The sequence below is a fragment of the Oncorhynchus nerka genome, linkage group LG12 (genome assembly GCF_034236695.1).
Source record: "Oncorhynchus nerka isolate Pitt River linkage group LG12, Oner_Uvic_2.0, whole genome shotgun sequence".
NCBI classification, from domain to species: domain Eukaryota; kingdom Metazoa; phylum Chordata; class Actinopteri; order Salmoniformes; family Salmonidae; genus Oncorhynchus; species Oncorhynchus nerka.
Window position 1 is genome coordinate 84267475 of NC_088407.1, and position 21659 is coordinate 84289133.

The following is a 21659-nucleotide window of genomic DNA, read 5'->3' on the forward strand; positions in this document are numbered from 1 at the left end:
TTTTGGTTCTAATGGTAGACAAAGGAGAACAGTCATATCATGTTCCTAAATAGTACTCATATAATGGAATGCTCATTGTGTTTTGGTTCTAATGGTAGACAAAGGAGAACAGTCATATCATGTTCCTAAATAGTACTCATATAATGGAATGCTCATTGTGTTTTGGTTCTAATGGTAGACAAAGGAGAACAGTCATATCATGTTCCTAAATAGTACTCATATAATGGAATGCTCATTGTGTTTTGGTTCTAATGGTAGACAAAGGAGAACAGTCATATCATGTTCCTAAATAGTACTCATATAATGGAATGCTCATTGTGTTTTCTTACACTGTAAAAGATGTGGCGATGTTAGTACACCGCATCTACATACAGAAGTTGATTAGTCAATGGGCCAAAGTGAAATGAGCACGTTGATTTGTTTTGTACGTTTGTTTTGACAAATTGAGGTCATTGTAAATATTGAGACAGAAACTGCTGTATCTGGGATATATATATTTCTTTATTTATTTTTTCACCAAAAAAAGTAACACAAACGTGTCCTTAATGGATGTTCTTGGGGCTTTATTTTACAATACCGATAATAACAGCAGGGTGGATAAAAAGTGATTGTACCAAATCTGAATATAACATCATGGGTAAGCTCAGGACCTCCTTCAGCTTGTACATTTTGACCATTCATAGTGTAGTACTAATTATAACAGTATAATAATTAGGCCACATTAATATTATCAAAAGCATTAATGGTCCGTGACATTAAATCAAATCAAATCCAATTTATTTATATAGCCCTTCGTACATCAGCTGATATCTCAAAGTGCTGTACAGAAACCCAGCCTAAAACCACAAACAGCAAGCAATGCAGGTGTAGAAGCACGGTGGCTAGGAAAAACTCCCTAGAAAGGCCAAAACCTAGGAAGAAACCTAGAGAGGAACCAGGCTATGTGGGGTGGCCAGTCCTCTTCTGGCTGTGCCGGGTGGAGATTATAACAGAAAATGGCCAAGATGTTAAAAAGTTCATAAATGACCAGCATGGTCGAATAATAATAAGGCAGAACAGTTGAAACTGGAGCAGCAGCACGGCCAGGTGGACTGGGGACAGCAAGGAGTCATCATGTCAGGTAGTCCTGGGGCATGGTCCTAGGGCTCAGGTCCTCCGAGAGAGAGAAAGAAAGAGAGAATTAGAGAGCACATATGTGGGGTGGCCAGTCCTCTTCTGGCTGTGCCGAGTGGAGATTATAACAGAACATGGCCAAGATGTTCAAATGTTCATAAATGACCAGCATGGTCGAATAATAATAAGGCAGAACAGTTGAAACTGGAGCAGCAGCACGGCCAGGTGGACTGGGGACAGCAAGGAGTCATCATGTCAGGTAGTCCTGGGGCATGGTCCTAGGGCTCAGGTCCTCCGAGAGAGAGAAAGAAAGAGAGAAGGAGAGAATTAGAGAACGCACACTTAGATTCACACAGGACACCGAATAGGACAGGAGAAGTACTCCAGATATAACAAACTGACCCCAGTCCCCCGACACATAAACTACTGCAGCATAAATACTGGAGGCTGAGACAGGAGGGGTCAGGAGACACTTAAGCAACCAATTGTTATATTACTTTGATTTAAAGAACCATATGCCCTTGTCTGTAAATGTGTATGCGTATGTGTATCATTTGTAGGGTATCCATCAACGAAATGTTAACTTTTATTTTACATTTTTATGATTCATAAACCGTTTTTATTTATCATACACTATTTAGCAACCATTATGAGAATGTTCTACATATGAAAATGCTATAAGTCATTCGTTGTTTCTTTTTAGACATCTTTATTTAGGGTCCATAACATTTATGACAACATGGCTCTAGAAGTAATATTGAACAACAGTCACAACAGTAGCATTGAACCCCCTCCCCAACTTGAGTAGCTTTTCCTCATTCCTTAATGTGGCAGTCACTGGTTTCTATAACGCCTCGTCATTACATCTCTGTTGGCTATCGACATTCTGCTCATGACGCTTAATAACACAATACCGAACAACAAGTATCAGTACTATGACCGCCACTGCAATGAAAATCCATACCCAAAGAAACCCCCCCGCTGTTGCTGATGATACATTACTTGTAAAGTTAACACCTGGCGCTAAAAAGTCGCTGTGGACAGGCGTTGTTAAGGGAACACTTTCATTTCCGACTGTTTTGACACATTTAACGAGATTTTGAAGGGAAAATCCTGCACTGCACGAACAAACAAAACTTCCAGCCGTGTTAACACAACTTTGATCACAATATCCATTGTCGCATTCGTCAATATCTTGGCAATAATCGTCACTCTTTATGAAGCCACTAGGACAATCACATTGTGTCCCGGCGCTGTGTCTGTCGCATATTACTGGACATTTGGCCAAAAAACAGTGCATTTTACAAAAGTGCGGATTTTCGCTACTTGGAATATATCCTTCTTTACACGAGCATGTGTAGCCCCCTGGTACCTCTGTGCATATATGTTCGCAAGGAGCCATAGCGCATCCTTCACCATCCTTCAAAAACTCTTGAGCCTCCATTTGCGGTGTTTGGCACATGCTTTCATGAACATTCTGACACAAAAATCCATCGACTTTTTCCTGACAAGGTCGTTCTGTCCACTTTCGATCGGTAGAAACGGACACACACCGTGGAGCGCAGACATTTACGTTGTCTTTCCAGTTGCTGAATTCTGTGATTTGAAATCCAGTTGCCCACTGATATCCTCTCAATTTCGATTCGATGTTGCTACATCGGTCAGCTTGTAGGCGCAAACCGATCCAGAAGTCTCCCGTTAAGCCTACAAGCAAATCTCCAATAATTTCGTCTGATGCTGCAGATCGAACTGTCAATAACTCTCCTTCCATATTTTGGCATGTTTCCCCCGATGTCTGGAAATCGACAGCACCCAGGGTTACAGCGTTGCAAATGTTCCTATTGCACACGCATGTAGTCGAGTCAATGCTTTCCCCTCCTACCGTTAGCATGAACACAGTTATAATAATTATGGTTATCAAACCAAGAAAAAGATTCGTTTTCATTGCCATGATCGCCATGAACATCACAGGAGGATTCGTGGAGGGCAAAATCCATTTAGTTATACTGAGTAAACCATGAAAGGAGAAACCCTAGAGACAAAAGTTTAGAGGAAGGAAGGAAATGGACACTGCCAGAAATGTTTCTAAAGTTAGTGACGTTTAAGCCTGTCACCTTCATGGCATAGATATCCGATTTTACATGTGACCTTTTCCCACTGTTTCCCACAGCTACAAGTGAAAACTTTAACCACGGTGGTCAGTTTCACGCAGTTTTGGCACACAAGATGTTTTCGTTTATTTGAATTCATATTTTAACATATTTAAACATGAATGTTCTAATCATTCGTTGATACGCCTTAATTCATTGCAATTCGTCAGAGTAATACAATTGTATAATATTATAAAAATATTATAAAAATATAACAGATTTTTGCAATTAAATTCATTTGTAAGTCGCTCTGGATAAGAGCGTCTGCTAAATGACTTAAATGTAAATGTGTGTGTGTGTGTGCGTGCGTGTGTGTGTGTGTGTGTGTGTGTGTGTGTGTGTGCGCGCGCGCGTGCGTACGCTCCGATACAATGTGTCTTTGTGAGTCCTTGGCATGCCGTCAGAAATGTCTGGATATTAGTGAAAGGAGTGTACATTGAAGGGAACAAATGAAATGTTTTTCCTTTGTAGGTGCTTTGAAATCATTTGTTTTACTAGTAGGCGTGCCAAGGCCCCTGGAGCAAATTAAAACCTACCGCATTTAAGTATATTAGACCTTTTAAATTCCTTTTGTAATCAATAAGATGTCTTCTGTGAACTTGAAGCAAAAAAAATGCTGGGTTGTTTGGATGGACCATTTGATGAGTTGCATTGGGTCACTTAGGTTGTTTTCTTGGAAAAGAGCAAGGTTGGGTTGTTGTTGCTGTGTTTTTGATGTTAGGTTATTGAGGCATGACCCGTAGAGTGGGGTTAATTCTCCCTCATCCACGTTAGGCTGCGTTTCATTAATTTAGTTATTTCGGTTTGATCGTGGGGAGGCACTAATAATGTCTGCAGTTTTTGGTTTGGCTATTTGTTTCAAGTGCATTAGTATGTAAATACATCTCTTTGTAAAAATGCATCATCTCTCCCATGTCTTATTGGACTAGTAGTTGTTCTGAAATGTTTATTGCTTGCCTACACTTTACTCCCTCCTCTATGTTTACAGTTTTTTCCAACTGCTTACACACAAAATCCTTTCATGTCACACGATTTTTGAAACCTCTCACTCAAAGTGCAAAACTACACACCAAATATCCAAAACCATAAGCTATTTCTCAGCCTTTGAATCAGTTTTCAAAACACTACACACAATTCTCTACCTAAAACACAAAAATCTAACAGGAAGTGACTTGTTTTCCTTTTCCAAACACAACCACTCAAAATGCTACACTTATTCACCAGGTCACACACACACTTATCACATGTGCAAACACTAAATTCTTAACTGATCTCTAACCAATCACTGCTTTACTGTAGTATAGGCCTATAAATAGGTCAAAGGTCAGATTACCTGTTTTGAACAATGTATGCCAACAATGGACAGAGAGCAAGAGGAGTAGGAGGGAGAGAAAGAGGAAGAAGAGGACGAGGGCAAAGAAGAGCTTAGCACTGGTAACTGCCCCCCGTACAAATTCCTGGACTGCCCCCCCGGGACCCCACACACGCAATTGTGTTCTTTACTGTATTCTAAAGAATATACTTTTGGTTTACATATGTTTATGGTTGTGTTGTATGCTACTGTATACAACAGTAATGTTTGGTCTAATAAATATTTACTGTTTCTACATTGCATTGGTGTTTACAGTGTACTTGTTACCCCTCTCAGCAGATTACTTTCACTGTAGAACATTGTATTGAAATGTAGATATAAGCCTATGAAAGACCAAGAAGCTTTAGATTTAGAACAACAGTGTTTACATGGTATATCCAAAAATGTACTATTATGTTTGCCATTTGATGCAAATGCTTCATTCTGACATGTGTTTATGGCATTTTGAATGCAGTGTTACATTTTGAAGGAGAGGCATTTTGCATTTTGTGTGTGCAGTTTTGGGAATTGTGGGTAGAATTTTGAAAAAAAGGAGACCGTTTTGAAAACTTGTGTAGCAGTTGGAAAAAACTGTAATACAACACACATACATTCATTATTAATTTCGGATACCTATTCTGATGTGAATGTTGTTCTATAGAAAGTATTTGACTCTGATGTGTGCCACAGAAAGCACTTAACTCTAGCTACAAAATTAAGGAAGTAGAAGGGGGGGTTATTGGACTGTTTAGAGCATTGGACTTGTAACCGAAAGGTCGCAAGCTCGAATCCCCGAGCTGACAAGGTAAATATATGTTATTCTGCCCCAGAACAAGGCAGTTAACCCGCTGTTCCTAGATCGTGATTGGAAATAAGAATTTGCTCTTCACTGACTTGCCTAAAGGTTGAATAAAAAGAATATGTAAATATATGCAAGTGCACTACACATTAACTCAACAATGGGATTAAACACTACATAATATATTTTATTTAGAAAAGGTAAACAAATGTGTTTGTGGTACAGAACTTTTTGTTGCAGTTTTACAGATAATTTCCTGCAATTCAACACATTTCACCATGGAGCGGGGAGACATTTTTGCAGGTTTAAAAGGCGATTTCCTGCAATTCTACACAGAGAGAGTAACAAAATCAATGGGGCCGCCTCGAGGTCAGGGTCCCTGGGCACGTGCCCTACATGCTATTGGTAATTCAGATCTGATTATTACAAGTTTAGATAGCTGGCTAGACTAACTAAAATAAAAGATCGGTCTAAAAAATGATAACTGACATGGGCTAATTGAGTGACCGTCAGTGAATGACCTGGGCTAATTGAGTGACCGTCAGTGAATGACCTGGGCTAATTGAGTGACCGTCAGTGAATGACCTGGGCTAATTGAGTGACCGTCAGTGAATGACCTGGGCTAATTGAGTGACCGTCAGTGAATGACCTGGGCTAATTGAGTGACCGTCAGTGAATGACATGGGCTAATTGAGTGACTGTCAGTGAATGACCTGGGCTAATTGAGTGACCGTCAGTGAATGACCTGGGCTAATTGAGTGACCGTCAGTGAATGACCTGGGCTAATTGAGTGACCGTCAGTGAATGACCTGGGCTAATTGAGTGACCGTCAGTGAATGACCTGGGCTAATTGAGTGACCGTCAGTGAATGAACTGGGCTAATTGAGTGACCGTCGGTGAATGACATGGGCTAATTGAGTGACCGTCAGTGAATGACATGGGCTAATTGAGTGGCCATCAGTGAATGACCTGGGCTAATTGAGTGACCGTCAGTGAATGACCTGGGCTAATTGAGTGACCGTCAGTGAATGACATGGGCTAATTGAGTGACCGTCAGTGAATGACATGGGCTATAACAAGAGGAAAACTGCTGATGCACAACCAAGTTTCGAAATTGCACCCTGTGTTTTCTACTATTCCAACTCAACAGTGAGTTGAGACCCTGGCTGAGGTCTGTAAACCACGCACAACGTGACTGGACTAACGACGTGCACACAGCAATGGACTGTATAGGAAGGAGTATAGCAAAAATATAAATAATGATTACCGTGGAATAAAAGTAAGAAATTACCCACTGTTGGGTCAAAATACATGAATTACATGAACTCGGGAAAAAAGTAAAAATCAACCCAACATTTTTTTTTGAGAGTATGACGATGAAATAACATTGTTAAACCGTTATGAATAAAACATACTTAAAATTGGATATGTGCTTTGATGAAGTACAGGCAATGATCTGACACGCTGTAAAAAGAAAACATTTGTATTCAGATTCTTCAACGATTTTTAAAATATATTTTAGTAGGTAATGCAATGTCTGAATATTATTTATATTTGTTATCGTTTAACATTTCAAGAGTTCACACAACTTCAAGCTGTGCTTTCAAGTGACCCGTCAAATGTTTCCAACCGAGTCTCTATACCGGAAGCCACCCAACAATAACTGTCCGCAGTGGCGCTTTTCTTCATCGCTTCTTTTTTTGAATGACTGCATCGAAATATGACAATAACAAAGGTTACTGCAATGAGAATAAGTAGTGGAACAACAGAAGCAATGACGCAAATAAACAGCCAAGAGCTAAATAAATGGTAATTATGCGTTGGCCCACTCATTCCAATGGTTTTGCTGGACGGACTATGCTGCGTAATGTCGTGCGTAATGTCATGCGTAATGTCGTGCGTAATGCCGTGCCTAATAGTGTCTTGAGGTGGTCCGTGGGTGTACGGAGTCTCTTTTTTTAATTCAACCGGCGACATGGTTATAGCGTCCATGGTCTCGTCGTGTTGGTCAGTGTCTCTATGATCACTTGACGTCTCCGCAGTGGAGACAACAGTCACATCTCGAATGCAGGTCATTCCATTAGGGTGTAACCGGAAGTTCTGATGGCAAGAACACCTGAAACTACCAATGGTATTAGTGCATTTGTCCTCGCATTGATTACTGAAGCAGCATTCGTCTATGTCTATACAAGTATGACCGTCCTCAGACACAGTGAACCCCGCGATGCAATGGCAGGAGAAGGATCCTTCAGAGTTAAGACATATTTGGGGACATCTAGATTCCGTGCACGTGCACTCGTCTATATCGTGGCATTTGCCCTCATCCATTGTGTAGCCTTCCTTGCACCTGCATGTGTAACTACCTTGGGTATTGATGCAATGATGACCATCGCAGGCATTCATGTGGCATTCATCTACATCAATACAACCAAATTGGTCTTTATCCAATTGGAAGCCGTTTGGGCATACGCACGAGAAGCCCGTCGGTCCTGTTACACATTGGTGCTGACATGGAGAACTGTGACAATATTCCTTTAGGCCACATGATACTCTGTCCTGTCCTAACACATAACCGTCCTTGCATTCACAACGGACACCACCAGCGTCACTATCAACGCACAAATGATCACATCCACCGTTTTTATACCCACAGTTCTGTTTATCTGAGCCGCAAAACGGACCAGGGATAGTCCAACCATAGACACCATCCGTGAATTTACAAATAGAAAAGTGATCAGTGTCATTGCATCTTATATCAGCATATGTTCCAAATGGGAATACAGTCATGTTATTATCCCCATTTAATGGATTTGCTGAGAATGGGAGCATGTAATTCACTTGCTCTCCTCCTGCCAACAACAAAGGTTTACACATTCCCTTGAAATAGAATTTGCACGAGTAAAAAGCCTCGTCTTTGCAAGATCCATCCGTCCATTTCAATTCATTGCGACTCCATAAAGAATAATGTACCAACACGCAACGCTCCTCTGTGCAGGTGCTGCGAGGTTCCTTCTCCCAGTTCGAATATTGGGAATATTCCCCTCCAGATATCCACTTAAAACCGTTGAGACTCATGTCCCTTATAATGCAATCGCCTTTACGCAATTTCAAACCGATCCAAAATTTGAAGTCCAAATAGCGATGTCTTTCGTCGATCTGAGAAAGGGTTGACTGAAGTTCTGCTATCTCGCTTTTGTCTTTAGTTGTTACCAAGTAACCTCCGTCACCATGGCATTTCAATCGAGCGTCTTCAAAGCTGACTCCCTCCATGTGAAAAGAGAAACAGGCATTGGATGTACACACGGGTGCTTCTCCGTCGGTGTCTGCTCCAGTTGCTCCCCACATATAGAGTTGCAGTAAAAGTAACAACAGCATCATTCCCACATAACCCAATAAACCAACAGCAATCATTGATTTAATTGATCAAAGGCTACATTTACGCCTTATTGGCAAACGGACGACAAATTAGGCTCCTTATTCCCTGCAAGTGGTGCGATTTGAATTGTACATTCAACCTCCTGCAGACAACAAAGGTTTACACATTCCCTTGAAATAGAATTTGCACGAGTAAAAAGCCTCGTCTTTGTATGCGTCTTTGTATGTGTATATAAACATTAGACCTAAAAAAAATATTGCAGCAGATTTTTGTCTTCTGCTGAACAAAGTTCCATTGTGGAAACCAAAAACAATAGCAGCAGCCTCATTGTTTTGACTTGTTTTCCCGATGGCTACGTGTTTAGTAAACGTGACAGACTGCTTGTTTGGCCTACACCACTTTTAGCCGATGTTGAATTGCAAACGCAAAACATAGCATTTAATGATTACGCAATCTATTAAATCAATTCCCATATGAAAGTAACAATTTGTACGTAACAATTGTTCATAGCCTATCATATGTATTTAATTTATTTCGAACGCTGTTGATTTCATTATTTATTTAGTTATGTTGACTAACTGAATAGGCTACGTTTACGTTTATAGAAAAAAGCCTTCATTAAAAATTCAAAGTAGACAGACAAAAACGGCTTCCCAAATAGAATGAATTCAATCATTTGTTTCCATGTGTTGCAGAGAACGGGGCTTTTTCCTGACAGCCTTCTTTTAATTCATTTAAAAGCTCTGCTGAAATGAGAGCCCGGAAAAATGACAATAGTTAACTAGATGGTACCTTTACAAGTACAGTTGTGGGGCTTGGAAGTTTAACAAGTTTTATGGTAAACACTTTCCTGGACAACCAGCATCATAACACATGATGACATGGTCATAACCACAATGTGTCATAACCTGTCATAATTTTTTGTCATATTACTGTTATGACCGTTATATTTACTCCTTCCATTTCAAACGTGTTTTTTCCCTGTCAAGAAGTGTCTTTCCAACGTTTTTTTCCCTTTGTTTGCATTTGTAATTCATTCTTTACAGTCATGTTTTTTTCATCATCATATTTTAAGTAACTTGCAGAAAATACACTCTATGACTCTGTCATGAAGCATTATGACCATCCTGTGTCACTTTACTTGGACTAAGATAATACACTCTATGACACTGTCATGAAGCATTATGACCATCCTGTGTCACTTTATTTGGACTAAGATAATACACTCTATGACTCTGTCATGAAGCATTATGACCATCCTGTGTCACTTTACTTGGACTAAGATAATACACTCTATGACACTGTCATGAAGCATTATGACTGTGAAGAATTATTATGACATCATCAACAAATAAGCCAAAAATCATCAGTCTAAAAAAGGGTGTCTTGTCCTGCTCCTGAAATCTGCTTCTGCATTCAACCCAGTATTCAGCAACAGAGCATTGGGGTGAGTGCATGTCTGACATCAATTTGTGCACAATAACAATAATAATTTAACATGGTCAATTTCAGAAACGGTTATATAACATAAACATACCGTTCACTTGTAGGTTACGGTGTAATGGAATGTTTTGCCTAGGTTGTGTGGGTTTTGTCATCTTATGTAGGTGTTATAACCAGCCATACAATAATGCTATATATGTCACACCAGATCAAAATATATGTCGTCATGACAGCGTTATGACCATATTACGACAGGTTATGACAAGTTAAGTCAGCCGTTATGACATGATTATGAATTTGTCTTAAGGTGTTATGACACTGTGTGTCAAGTAAAGTGTTACCAGTTTTACTTTAATCATATTTTTTGAATAGTGAAATAATTTCAAATGCCCGTCCATAGTCAGTAGTGGACAATAGTTTTTGGTCAGTAGTTGTGATCAGTAGTTATGTGGTTTAGTAGTTGTGGTCAGTAGTTGTGTGGTTTTGTAGTTGTGGTCAGTAGTTGTGTGGTTGTGGTAAGTAGTTGTGTGGTTTAGTAGTTGTGGTTCAGCAGTTTTGTGGTCAGTAGTTGTGGTAAGTAGTTGTGTGGTTTAGTAGTTGTGGTTCAGCAGTTTTGTGGTCAGTAGTTGTGTGGTTGTGGTCAGTAGTTGTGGTCGGTAGTTGTGTGGTTGTGGTCAGTAGTTGTGGTAGGTAGTTGTGTGGTTTAGTAGTTGTGGTTCAGCAGTTTTGTGGTCAGTAGTTGTGTGGTTGTGGTCAATAGTTTGGTCAGTAGTTGTGGTAAGTAGTTGTATGGTTTAGTAGTTGTGGTCAGTAGTTGTGTGGTTGTGGTCAGTAGTTTGGTCAGTAGTTGTGGTAAGTAGTTGTGTGGTTTAGTAGTTGTGGTCAGTAGTTGTGTGGTTTTGTAGTTGTGGTCAGTAGTTGTGTGGTTGTGGTCAGTAGTTGTGGTCAGTAGTTGTGTGGTTTAGTAGTTGTGGTCAGTAGTTGTGTGGTTGTGGTCAGTAGTTGTGGTCAGTAGTTGCGTGGTTGTGGTCAGTAGTTGTGTGGTTGTGGTCAGTAGTTGTGGTTTAGCAGTTTTGTGGTCAGTAGTTGTGTGGTTCAGTAGTTTTGTGGTGAGTACTTGTGGTTCAGTAGTTATGGTTCAGTGGTTGTGGTTCAGTAGTTGTGTTTTCAGTACTTGTGGTTCAGTAGTTATGGTTCAGTAGTTGTGTAATCAGTACTTGTGGTTCAGTAGTTATGGTTCAGTGGTTGTGGTTCAGTGGTTGTGGTTCAGTAGTTGTGTTTTCAGTACTTGTGGTTCAGTAGTTGTGGTTCAGTAGTTGTGGTCAGTAGTTGTGGTTCAGCAGTTTTGTGGTCAGTAGTTGTGTGGTTCAGTAGTTTTGTGGTCAGTACTTGTGGTTCAGTAGTTATGGTTCAGTGGTTGTGCTTCAGTGGTTGTGGTTCAGTAGTTGTGTTTTCAGTACTTGTGGTTCAGTAGTTATGGTTCAGTAGTTTTGTGGTCAATACTTGTGGTTCAGTAGTTATGGTTTAGTAGTTTTGTGGTCAGTAGTTGTGTGGTTGTGGGAGGTAGTTGGAGTCAGTAGTTGTGTGGTTCAGTAGGTGGGTGGTTCAGTAGTTGTGGTCAGTATTTGTATGGTTGTTGTCAGTAGTTGTGATCAGTAGTGGTCAGTAGTTGTGTGATTGTTGTAGGTAGTTGTGGTCAGTAGTTGTGTGGTTCAGTAATTGTGGTCAGTAGTTGTAGTCGGTTGTTGTGTGGTTCAGTAGTTGTCGTCAGTAGTGGCCATCAGTAGTTCTGTGGTTGTGGTCAGTAGTTGTGTGGTTCAGTAGTCGTGTGCCCTCCAATTAGTATGATACTGTATGTATTAGGTATCTTGTATCTTTAATGTTATTGTTATGTGTCTATGGTCTATGGCTATGGGTTAGGGTTAAGATCAAGGTTAGGTTAAAGGGTTAAGGTTAGGGTTAGGGTTAGCTAACATGCTAATTATTTACAAAGTAGCTAAAAAGTAGTAAGTAGTTGAAAAGTTTCTAAAATGCAGAAGTTGTCCTTGATAAGATTTGAACACCCAACATTTGGGGTGCTAGACATGCACGTTATATGTTTTTTCCTTAATTGTGTAACCAACATTTCATACTATTTTCAGAGTCCCGGATTTACATTTACTATGTTACGTCTAGTCTATGAGACCAGGCTGTTTACACAGGCCCGATTGCTTCTGCCAAATATAAGGCCCTGCCTGAAACCCGAAATCAGAAATAACTTCCTCAATTAGTAAATACTTTAGCTGCTGCTCTCTGTCTGTCACTCAATCACTCCCGCATACTCCCATTTTCTTCTGAGCTGTCTTGTATTATTCACGACCGTAATCTAGCCTGGGCTAAAGCAAGGAAATCTTGTTCTGATGCTGATTGGCTTATTTTTAGGAGTTACGAAACAAGTGTTCTTTTCTTCTCAGGAAGGCCAAGTCTGAATATTTTATGTCTGTTACCACTGATAACCTGAATGACCCTAGAATGTTTTGGAATGCTATTAAGTCTATGTCTGGTAACAGTAATGTTAACGAATTACAGTCATGTGTTTTGAAGGACTCTGTTGCTATATATGGCAAAACTGAAATGCTGAATTGTTTCAATGAGCACTTTGTATCATCTGGTAGGCTGTTTGAACCCTGTGTGGATGAAGTAGTGTCCTCTGTCACTGTACAACCCTGTGTGGATGAACCAGTGTCCTCTGTCTCTGTACAACCCTGTGTGGATGAACCAGTGTCCTCTGTCTCTGTACAACCCTGTGTGGACGAACCAGTGTCCTCTGTCACTGTACAACCCTGTGTGGATGAACCAGTGTCCTCTGTCACTGTACAACCCTGTGTGGATGAACCAGTGAGAGCTTGTCAAACTTTTAGCTTTTTGCCATTCTCAGTGCAGGAGGTACATAATGCCCTGAAATCCTTAGATCAGAGAAAGCCTGCAGGTCCTGATCTTTTGGATCCCTGCTTTTAAATCTGGCAGCTGATTTCATAGCTGAACCACTTAGATATCTGTTCAATCTAACCCTGGAATGTAATGACATTCCAAAGATCTGGAAATCAGCATTTGTCCTACCACTTTTAAAAGGGGGAGATCCAACTCTTTTAAATAATTATAGGCCAATCTCAAAGCTGTCACCCCTGGTGAAAATACTTGAAACCCTTGTAAGTGAACAGCTAAAATAGTTTTTATTTACTAACTATATTTGATCAATGTACCAATCGGGCTTCAGGAAGAAGCAGAGCACAATTACAGCAGCCATGAAGGTTTTAAATTATATCACTGAAGCCATTGACAAAAAACAGCACTGTGTCTCACTTTGTATTGATCTCTCTAAGTCTTTTGATACAGTTGATCATGCTATACTAAGGCAGAGATGGTTGAGTGTAGGTCTTTCGGAGCATGCAGTTGCATGGTTTGCTAACTATCTGTCTGATAGAACTCAGTGCACTCAATTTGATGGGCTTATGTCTGTTAAATTTTATGTCCTAAATGGTGTGCCCCCAAGGCTCTGTACTTGGTCCTCTCGTATTCACTATTTATATAAATGATTTAGACAAAAATGTCCAAAATGCACAACTTAATTTTTATGCTGATGATACTGTTATTTACTGTTGTGCCTCGTCTCTTACAAAAGCTTTCCAGAACTTGCAAACTGCTTTTTATACTGTTCAACATACCTTGTGTCAATTGAAGCTTATCCTCAATACTGAATAAACTAATGGTGTTTTCTAATGCAAGAAATAGACCTCTGAACCTTTCACCTATTACTACATGTCAGGGAAGTGGAGATTGAGGTTGTAACCTCATATAAATATCTTGGAATTCTAATTGATGACGGCCTCTCTTTAAAATTGCATATTCAACAACTTATAAAAAAATTGAAGCTGAAATTGGGATTTTATTTTAGGAATAAGGCCTGTTTTTCTTTTGAAGCCAGAAGGAGGCTAGTATCAGCTACATTTATGCCTTTACTAGACAATGGGGATATTTTATACTGTATATGAATGCTTCCGCTCAGTGTTTGAGATCAATTGACATTCTTTACCCTGGCACTTTGAGATTTATTTTAAACTGCAAAACCCTTACGCACCACTGCACTTTGTATACCAGGGTTGGCTGGCCTTCTCTAGTAACTCATAGGCTCAGTCACTGGTATACTTTTATTTACAAAGCCATTTTGTGTTTACTACCTTTTTATTTGGGCATTTTTATTGTTCAGAAATGTGGTGGGTACTCTCTTCGTTCGCTGGACTTTATCCTGCTAACTGTTCCAAATGTCCCAACTGAATTTGGTTAAAGGGATTTTATGTACTCTGTGCCATTGGAACGCCTTACAAAATAATTTTAAACTTAAGAACTTGATTGGTGTTCTTAAATCACCGATGAATGATTATGAGGCTGATTCCCTGACCTGTCAATGTTTTTAATTAGCTGTTTTTGATTTTGTTATACTCTTGTGAATTCAATGGTTTTTACTAGATTACTTGTAGTTTTTCATGTTGTCTGTCTGTAATTTTTGTAATGACTTGGTGCTGCCTATCTTGGCCAGGACGCTCTTGAAAAGAGATTTTAAATCTCAATGAGCCCTTCCTGGTTAAATAAAGGTTAAATAAAATCACATAAATTACACTCTGCTCATGGCGACTCTGAGCTTGTGAGTGTCCATAGCAACAGCTTCGCTTGGGCTGCTCTGCTCGATGTAGAGATATGAGCGAGCAGTTAGCTGTTAGCTACTTTTCATCACTCTAAACTCCGACAAAAACTCAAGGAACGTTATTATTTTCTGTGAAAATAATCTCTCTTATATTTGACGAGGTTGAAGCACTTCTGACTTCATGTTTTGATTCTTAGTCAGATATAACTGTACTGCGTAGCAGAGCACGAGAAAAATTACTCAAGATTAAAAATGTCAGTGATCAATTTAGTGATCCCCCAAACCGTACCATAGTTATTGATTTGGTCAAAGTAGCTGATTTGTGTCAAAAGTTGCATTATTGAATTTACAGTGAATGGATTGTTGGAAGTGATGTCAAAATGGGGAGCTTTAGAATGTTGAGGAAATGCCATGAAAATGAATAAATCAAATCAAAGTTGATTTGTCACATCCGCCGAGTACAATATGTGTAGTAGACCTTACAGTGAAACGCGTACTTACAGGCTCTAACCAATAGTGCAAAAAAAAGGCGTTAGGTGAACAATAGGTAGGTAAAGAAATAAAACAACAGTAAAACGAAAGGCTATATTCAGTAGCGAGGCTATAAAAGTAGCGAGGTAACATACAGACACCGGTTCGTCAGTCTGATTGAGGTAGTATGTACTATAAAGATTGACGTAAAGAAGGACAAAAATGTATAACCTATAAAGTATAAAATATGTCAAAGCTGAATACAAGCAAATCAAACCAGATCAGTTTACATGTTATAAAGTTTGAATGGTGTTTCTAGCTTAAACGGTGTAGAAGCAGTTGAGTGCTAAATAATTATAATAAAAGTAGGTAGGTTAAAGATTGAAGTGTTTTTTGCTTCGCAAGCCCCATCATTTATAAAAAGATAAAGGCAGGGTGTTAGGAAGTTCCTGGGTCAGGATGTGTGTGTACAGAATGGGGACATATTTTAATGCGATTGTGAAGGGCTACTGATGGAAGCTCAGCCAGTCTCGCCACTCTCAGCAAATCTAACCCTGTTTTTTACCCTTGGCAGACAGCGGGGCATTTCCTTTTTAGCTATCATTATAACTGATTGGAACCAAACATTGACAGATGTTCAAGATGTCTGTACGTGATTGTGTTCTATACTGTTAGTGGTATTAGCTATCTTGCGTATTGTGATTTTGTAATGTGTCTATGGTTTTATATAGTGGAGAAAAGTAAATGCAGACATTTGATATGATTCCCATATGGAGTATCTACCCACTGGGCACAAGCTGGTCGAATCAACGTTGTTTGGATGTTATTTGTCAACGTAGCCCGATTGTGACGTTGAATCTACATTTTAAATAAATTTGGATTTGCAAAATGTTACCAGTACTGTTTTCATATCATTTAAACCAGCTTTACAAACATTGAAATGAGGGTAAAACTTTAACTTCAATACAATGACTTAATAACCTGACTATCAGGGTTTTACAACATTCTATTGAACAGATATATAAATGTAAAGTGTTAGTCCCAAATAAAAGATCCCAGAAAAGTTCAATATGCAAGAAAAGCTTGTTTCTATCAAATGTTGGGCACAAATTTGCTTACATCCCTTTTAGTGAACATTTCTCCTTTGCCAAGATAATCCATCCACCTGACAGGTGTGGCATATCAAGAAGCTGATTAAACAGCATGATTATTACACAGGTGCGCCTTGTGCCGAGGACAATAAAAAGCCACTAAAATGTGCAGTTTTGTCACACAATACAATGCCACAGATGTCTCAGGTTTTTGAGGGAGTATGCAATTGGCATGCTGACTGCAGGAATGTCAACCAGAGCTGTTGCCAGAAAATGTAATGTTAATTTCTCTACCATAATGTCATTATAGAGAAAGTGGCAGTACTTCCAACCAGCCTCACAACCGCAGACCACGTGTAACCACGCCAACCCATGTCCACCACATCTGACTTCTTCACCTGGGGGTTGCTGAGGAGTAATTGTGTCTGTAATAAAGCCCTTCTGTGGGGAAAACAAATAGTTATGTGGGTGGGCCTGGGTGGGCCTGGGTGGGCCTGGGTGGGCCTGGCTCCCAGGTGTTTTATTGTTGCATGTTGCATTTATATTTTTGTTCATTGTACATTTATTACATTGAAGTGGCTTTTGTGCATCTTTCACCATCTTTGTGTCTTCAGACGGGGTTTCATGAATCGCACTCCGACAAAGTAATGAGGCAAAATGTATATTTCTTTCAGTATAATTTCAACGTAGTTATCAGAACTATGTATATGTACAAATTGCTTTAAAAATGCCACGTAATTCACGACAGTGTGAACGAGTCTACATATTATTCACAATATATATGCATAAGACAATATTGAAATTAAAAATGTTTATTATATTCATATCATGAATTTGTCGTTCTATTTATAGGGCTAAGATGCCATATGATGTTTTGTAATTTACTTTGCATGAAGTGTTGCCTGTTGCCACTAGTGAAAAGGTGTCTTGTCAACCTGTTCGCGAAATCGTCTGACAGCTTCAACTGATTGACCCGATTATAGTAGTCTACTGTAATTAACACAGATAACAACCCATCTCATGCTAATCAAGCCCTGTGGAGAAGATGACCTCTGAATAGGTAAGACACAAACATTTTGTCACCTATAAATCCAAATGTCTCTTAGTTTAATGGTTTGTTGGACTAGTGCAATTTAGCTATGACTTCTCATAAACGGTGACATGAATTACAATGCGGATGTTTTAGCTCTGACAGAGTCTATCGATAATGGGACATCTGTCATACATACTGAAACTAGGGTAGATGGTAACTTGACTGACACCTCCTCCATTGTTACAAGTGATCGTACTGAAAGGTTGTTTGATAGTGATGAGATTGAGCGGTCGTCTGAAAGCGTGTGAAGCAGGATCTTCTCAAACTGCAAAAGAAGAGTGGTATTTGTGAAGCTGGCATCTTGGAATAATGAAATCAACCTCACCAGGGGTGCAGTGGGTAGTTTATTGGTAATTCTCAAAGAAGAGGGGCTGAATATTCAAAAATATACCGGTGTTGTTCCGAAAAGCTCCCCACTTGCAGAATTCGTAAATGCACACGCAATCAATTCTTCATTGCGCCGTCTGGCCTGCTTGTTGAGATTTCCGATCACGTTATGCTGCGTTTCATTATTTTTTTTATGTCGGTTTGAACGCGGGAGAGGCAAATCAAATCCAATTTTATTGCTCACATACACATGGTTAGCAGATGTTAATGCGAGTGTAGCGAAATGCTTGTGCTTCTAGTTCCGAGCGTGCAGTAATATCTAACAAGTAATCTAACAATTTCACAACAACTATCTTATACACACAAGTGTAAAGGAATGAATAAGAATATGTACATAAAAATATATGGATGAGAGATCGCCGTGCAGCATAGGCAAGATGCAGTAGATGGTATAGAGTACAGTATATACATATGAGATTAGTAATGTAGGGTATGTAAACATTATATTAAGTGGCATTGTTTAAAGTGACTAGTGATACATTTATCACATCCAATTTTTTATTATTAGTGGCTAGAGATTTGAGTCAGTATGATGGCAGCAGCCACTCAATGTTAGTGATGGCTGTTTAACAGTCTGATGGCCTTGAGATAGAAGCTGTTTTTGAGTCTCTCGGTCCCAGCATATGATCGTGTTGAGCAGGGTATATAGTGCCCCATTCATATACGCTAACTACTACTTTAGAGACTATTGAAGATAGTATCTTCTGACCAAGGGGAGACCCCCGACGCTTGCACTAAACATGAATACTCATCGCTTGAGGTACTGTTTGAGAAACATTAGGAATATATATATTTTTAAATATCAGAGAGAAATAATACTACAAAAAAAGTTAATTATTACACACCTTTTTATAGGGTTACTGTTTCCACCTGTCCAAATCTCCACGGTACACCGTGACAGTAAGTAACATTATATATATTTTTAGATTATTTCTCGCTGACATGAAAGATGACATGAACGATCACTATCGAACGCGATTATTGACATCTCTAAATGTTAAAACACAGCGTCGGAATTGTAGTTTACGCAGAGCCAAATGTGGATGAATGTAATGGCTGAAAACCCTTTATGTGGAGAAGGTTTTTCAAAAACTAGCTGTAGCAAAGACTCTGGTTGAGCATCCAGATCTCATTGAGGATTCAATAGATTTGAAAATCCACTTTGGTGGTGTTCCTCTCCAAATCATCTCGCTGCCAACTTATTTAGCTTTCATTTTTGTGTTTGTATTTATTATGGATGCCCATTATCTGCTGCCAAGTATGGCTGTGGCTACTATTCCTGGGGTCCAGCAAAATTAAGGCAGTTTATACAATTTAAAAAACCATTAAAATACATTCACAGATTTCACAATACACTGCATGCCCTCAGGCCCTTACTACACCACTACCAAGTAACTACAGTACTAAATCCATGTGTACGTGTGTATAGTGCGTATGTTATTGTGTGTGTATGCACATGTCTATGCCTATGTTTGTGTTGCGTCACAGTCCCGGCTGTTCCATAAGGTGTTTTTTCAGGTTTTTTAAAATCTTAATTTTACTGCTTACATGACTTCCATCCATTTTGTTTCCTTATTCTCTGGAGAGATTAAACCAGTGCCTGTGGATAAATGCTTGAATGATGTCCTGTCTGAGTCATGTCCTGTCTGAGTTGAAGTTGCTCCTGGTTTCAGCTTCTGAAACATGCAGACTGTCTTCCTCTCAGAAAACCAAGGTGTCGGCGGCTCTGATCTCCTTTCCAGGCTTATTGCCAAAATAATTGTCCCATATACAGTTGACACTTAAAAAAAGATGTAGCTGCTATAGCTGTCTCTGTAGCTGTCTGTATCAACCATGGAAAATAACTCCATATTGCCTTTGCGTGGTAGGCTAGGTCACATATCATCTAACTTCTCATCAGTTCTTGCTTGACTGATACTTGTCTCTGAAATATGGGCCGGTATTTATCAGGTCATCAATGGTTGAGAAGAGCACTCTCGAATTATACAGATTTAATAGTGATGAAGGTATACAAATAGCCTTGTTATATATGCCAAATTGCACTCTCAGAATATCATAATGGACCTGCCACTTTGACTTTCTCCACTTCCGCTCTTCATTTCTGCAATTTCTCTTTTAATTGATTTAGTTTATTCATTCCAAGGGGCTCTCTGTTTGGTTGTGGCCTTTTTTTTCAAATTTACTGGAGCTGTGGCATCAATGGTTGCCCTTCATTTGCTATTACAGTTATTAACTAAATCATCACAAGAGGAAGGTAATATTAGGTGGTGGAGTATTGTTCACACACTCAATCAAATCTGTAGCAACTTCAGAAGTATTGCGTTCAGTATTACCCTGTTGCTGTGGGCAACAAGGTAGTAAAACACACAGTGGTGATCAGATAAAGCAACATCACAAATAGAGGATATGTCAATAGAAAACCTCTTGGTAATAACCAGATCCAGAGTATGGCCGCTGTTATGGGTGGGCCCAGTAGAAAGCCCCTTGGTAGTAACCAGGTCCAGAGTATGGCTGTGGTTACGGGTGGGCCCAGTAGAAAGCCCCTTGGTAATAACCAGGTCCAGAGTATGGCTGTGGTTATAGGTGGGCCCAATAGAAAGCCCCTTGGTAATAACCAGGTCCAGAGTATGGCTGTGGTTATAGGTGGGCCCAATAGAAAGCCCCTTGGTAATAACCAGGTCCAGAGTATGGCTGTGGTTATGGGTGGGCCCAGTAGAAAGCCCCTTGGTAATAACCAGGTCCAGAGTATGGCTGTGGTTATAGGTGGGCCCAGTAGAAACCCCCTTGGTAATAACCAGGTCCAGAGTATGGCTGTGGTTATAGGTGGGCCCAGTAGAAACCCCCTTGGTAATAACCAGGTCCAGAGTATGGCTGTGGTTATAGGTGGGCCCAGTAGAAAGCCCCTTGGTAATAACCAGGTCCAGAGTATGGCCACGGTTATGGGTGGGCCCAGTAGAAAGCCCCTTGGTAATAACCAGGTCCAGAGTATGGCTGTGGTTATAGGTGGGCCCAGTAGAAAGCCCCTTGGTAATAACCAGGTCCAGAGTATGGCTGTGGTTATGGCTGGGCCCAGTAGAAAGCCCCTTGGTAATAACCAGGTCCAGAGTATGGCTGTGGTTATAGGTGGGCCCAGTAGAAAGCCCCTTGGTAATAACCAGGTCCAGAGTATGGCTGTGGTTATGGGTGGGCCCAGTAGAAAGCCCCTTGGTAATAACCAGGTCCAGAGTATGGCTGTGGTTATGGGTGGGCCCAGGTGAAAGCCCCTTGGTAATAACCAGGTCCAGAGTATGGCTGTGGTTATGGGTGGGCCCAATAGAAAGCCCCTTGGTAATAACCAGGTCCAGAGTATGGATGTGGTTATGGCTGGGCCCAGTAGAAAGCCCCTTGGTAATAACCAGGTCCAGAGTATGGCTGTGGTTATAGGTGGGCCCAGTAGAAAGCCCCTTGGTAATAACCAGGTCCAGAGTATGGCTGTGGTTATAGGTGGGCCCAGTAGAAAGCCCCTTGGTAATAACCAGGTCCAGAGTATGGCCACGGTTATGGGTGGGCCCAGCAGAAAGCCCCTTGGTAATAACCAGGTCCAGAGTATGGCTGTGGTTATAGGTGGGCCCAGTAGAAAGCCCCTTGGTAATAACCAGGTCCAGAGTATGGCTGTGGTTATGGCTGGGCCCAGTAGAAAGCCCCTTGGTAATAACCAGGTCCAG

General features: G+C 40.2%; 2 protein-coding genes across 2 annotated transcripts; both read right to left on the minus strand.

Moving 5' to 3' along the window:
• Nucleotides 1-479: 479 nt before the first annotated feature.
• Nucleotides 480-3176, minus strand: LOC115120431 (thrombomodulin). Its single transcript, XM_029649373.2, has one exon. The coding sequence runs from the start codon at nucleotides 3077-3079 to the stop codon at nucleotides 1958-1960; it is 1122 nt and encodes a 373-aa protein (XP_029505233.2). The 5' UTR covers nucleotides 3080-3176; the 3' UTR covers nucleotides 480-1957.
• A 4063-nt stretch (nucleotides 3177-7239) lies between these two features.
• On the minus strand, nucleotides 7240-9090 carry LOC115120434 (complement component C1q receptor-like). Its single transcript, XM_029649376.2, is given in 2 exon segments — nucleotides 7240-7372; nucleotides 7375-9090. Coding segments are annotated over 2 exon segments (1497 nt in total). The 5' UTR covers nucleotides 8825-9090; the 3' UTR covers nucleotides 7240-7325.
• Nucleotides 9091-21659: the final 12569 nt, after the last annotated feature.

Excerpts from the sequence above, each read along its gene's own strand:
- LOC115120431 (XM_029649373.2), bottom strand. The coding sequence starts at position 3,079 with ATGTTCATGGCGATCATGGCAATGAAAACGAATCTTTTTCTTGGTTTG.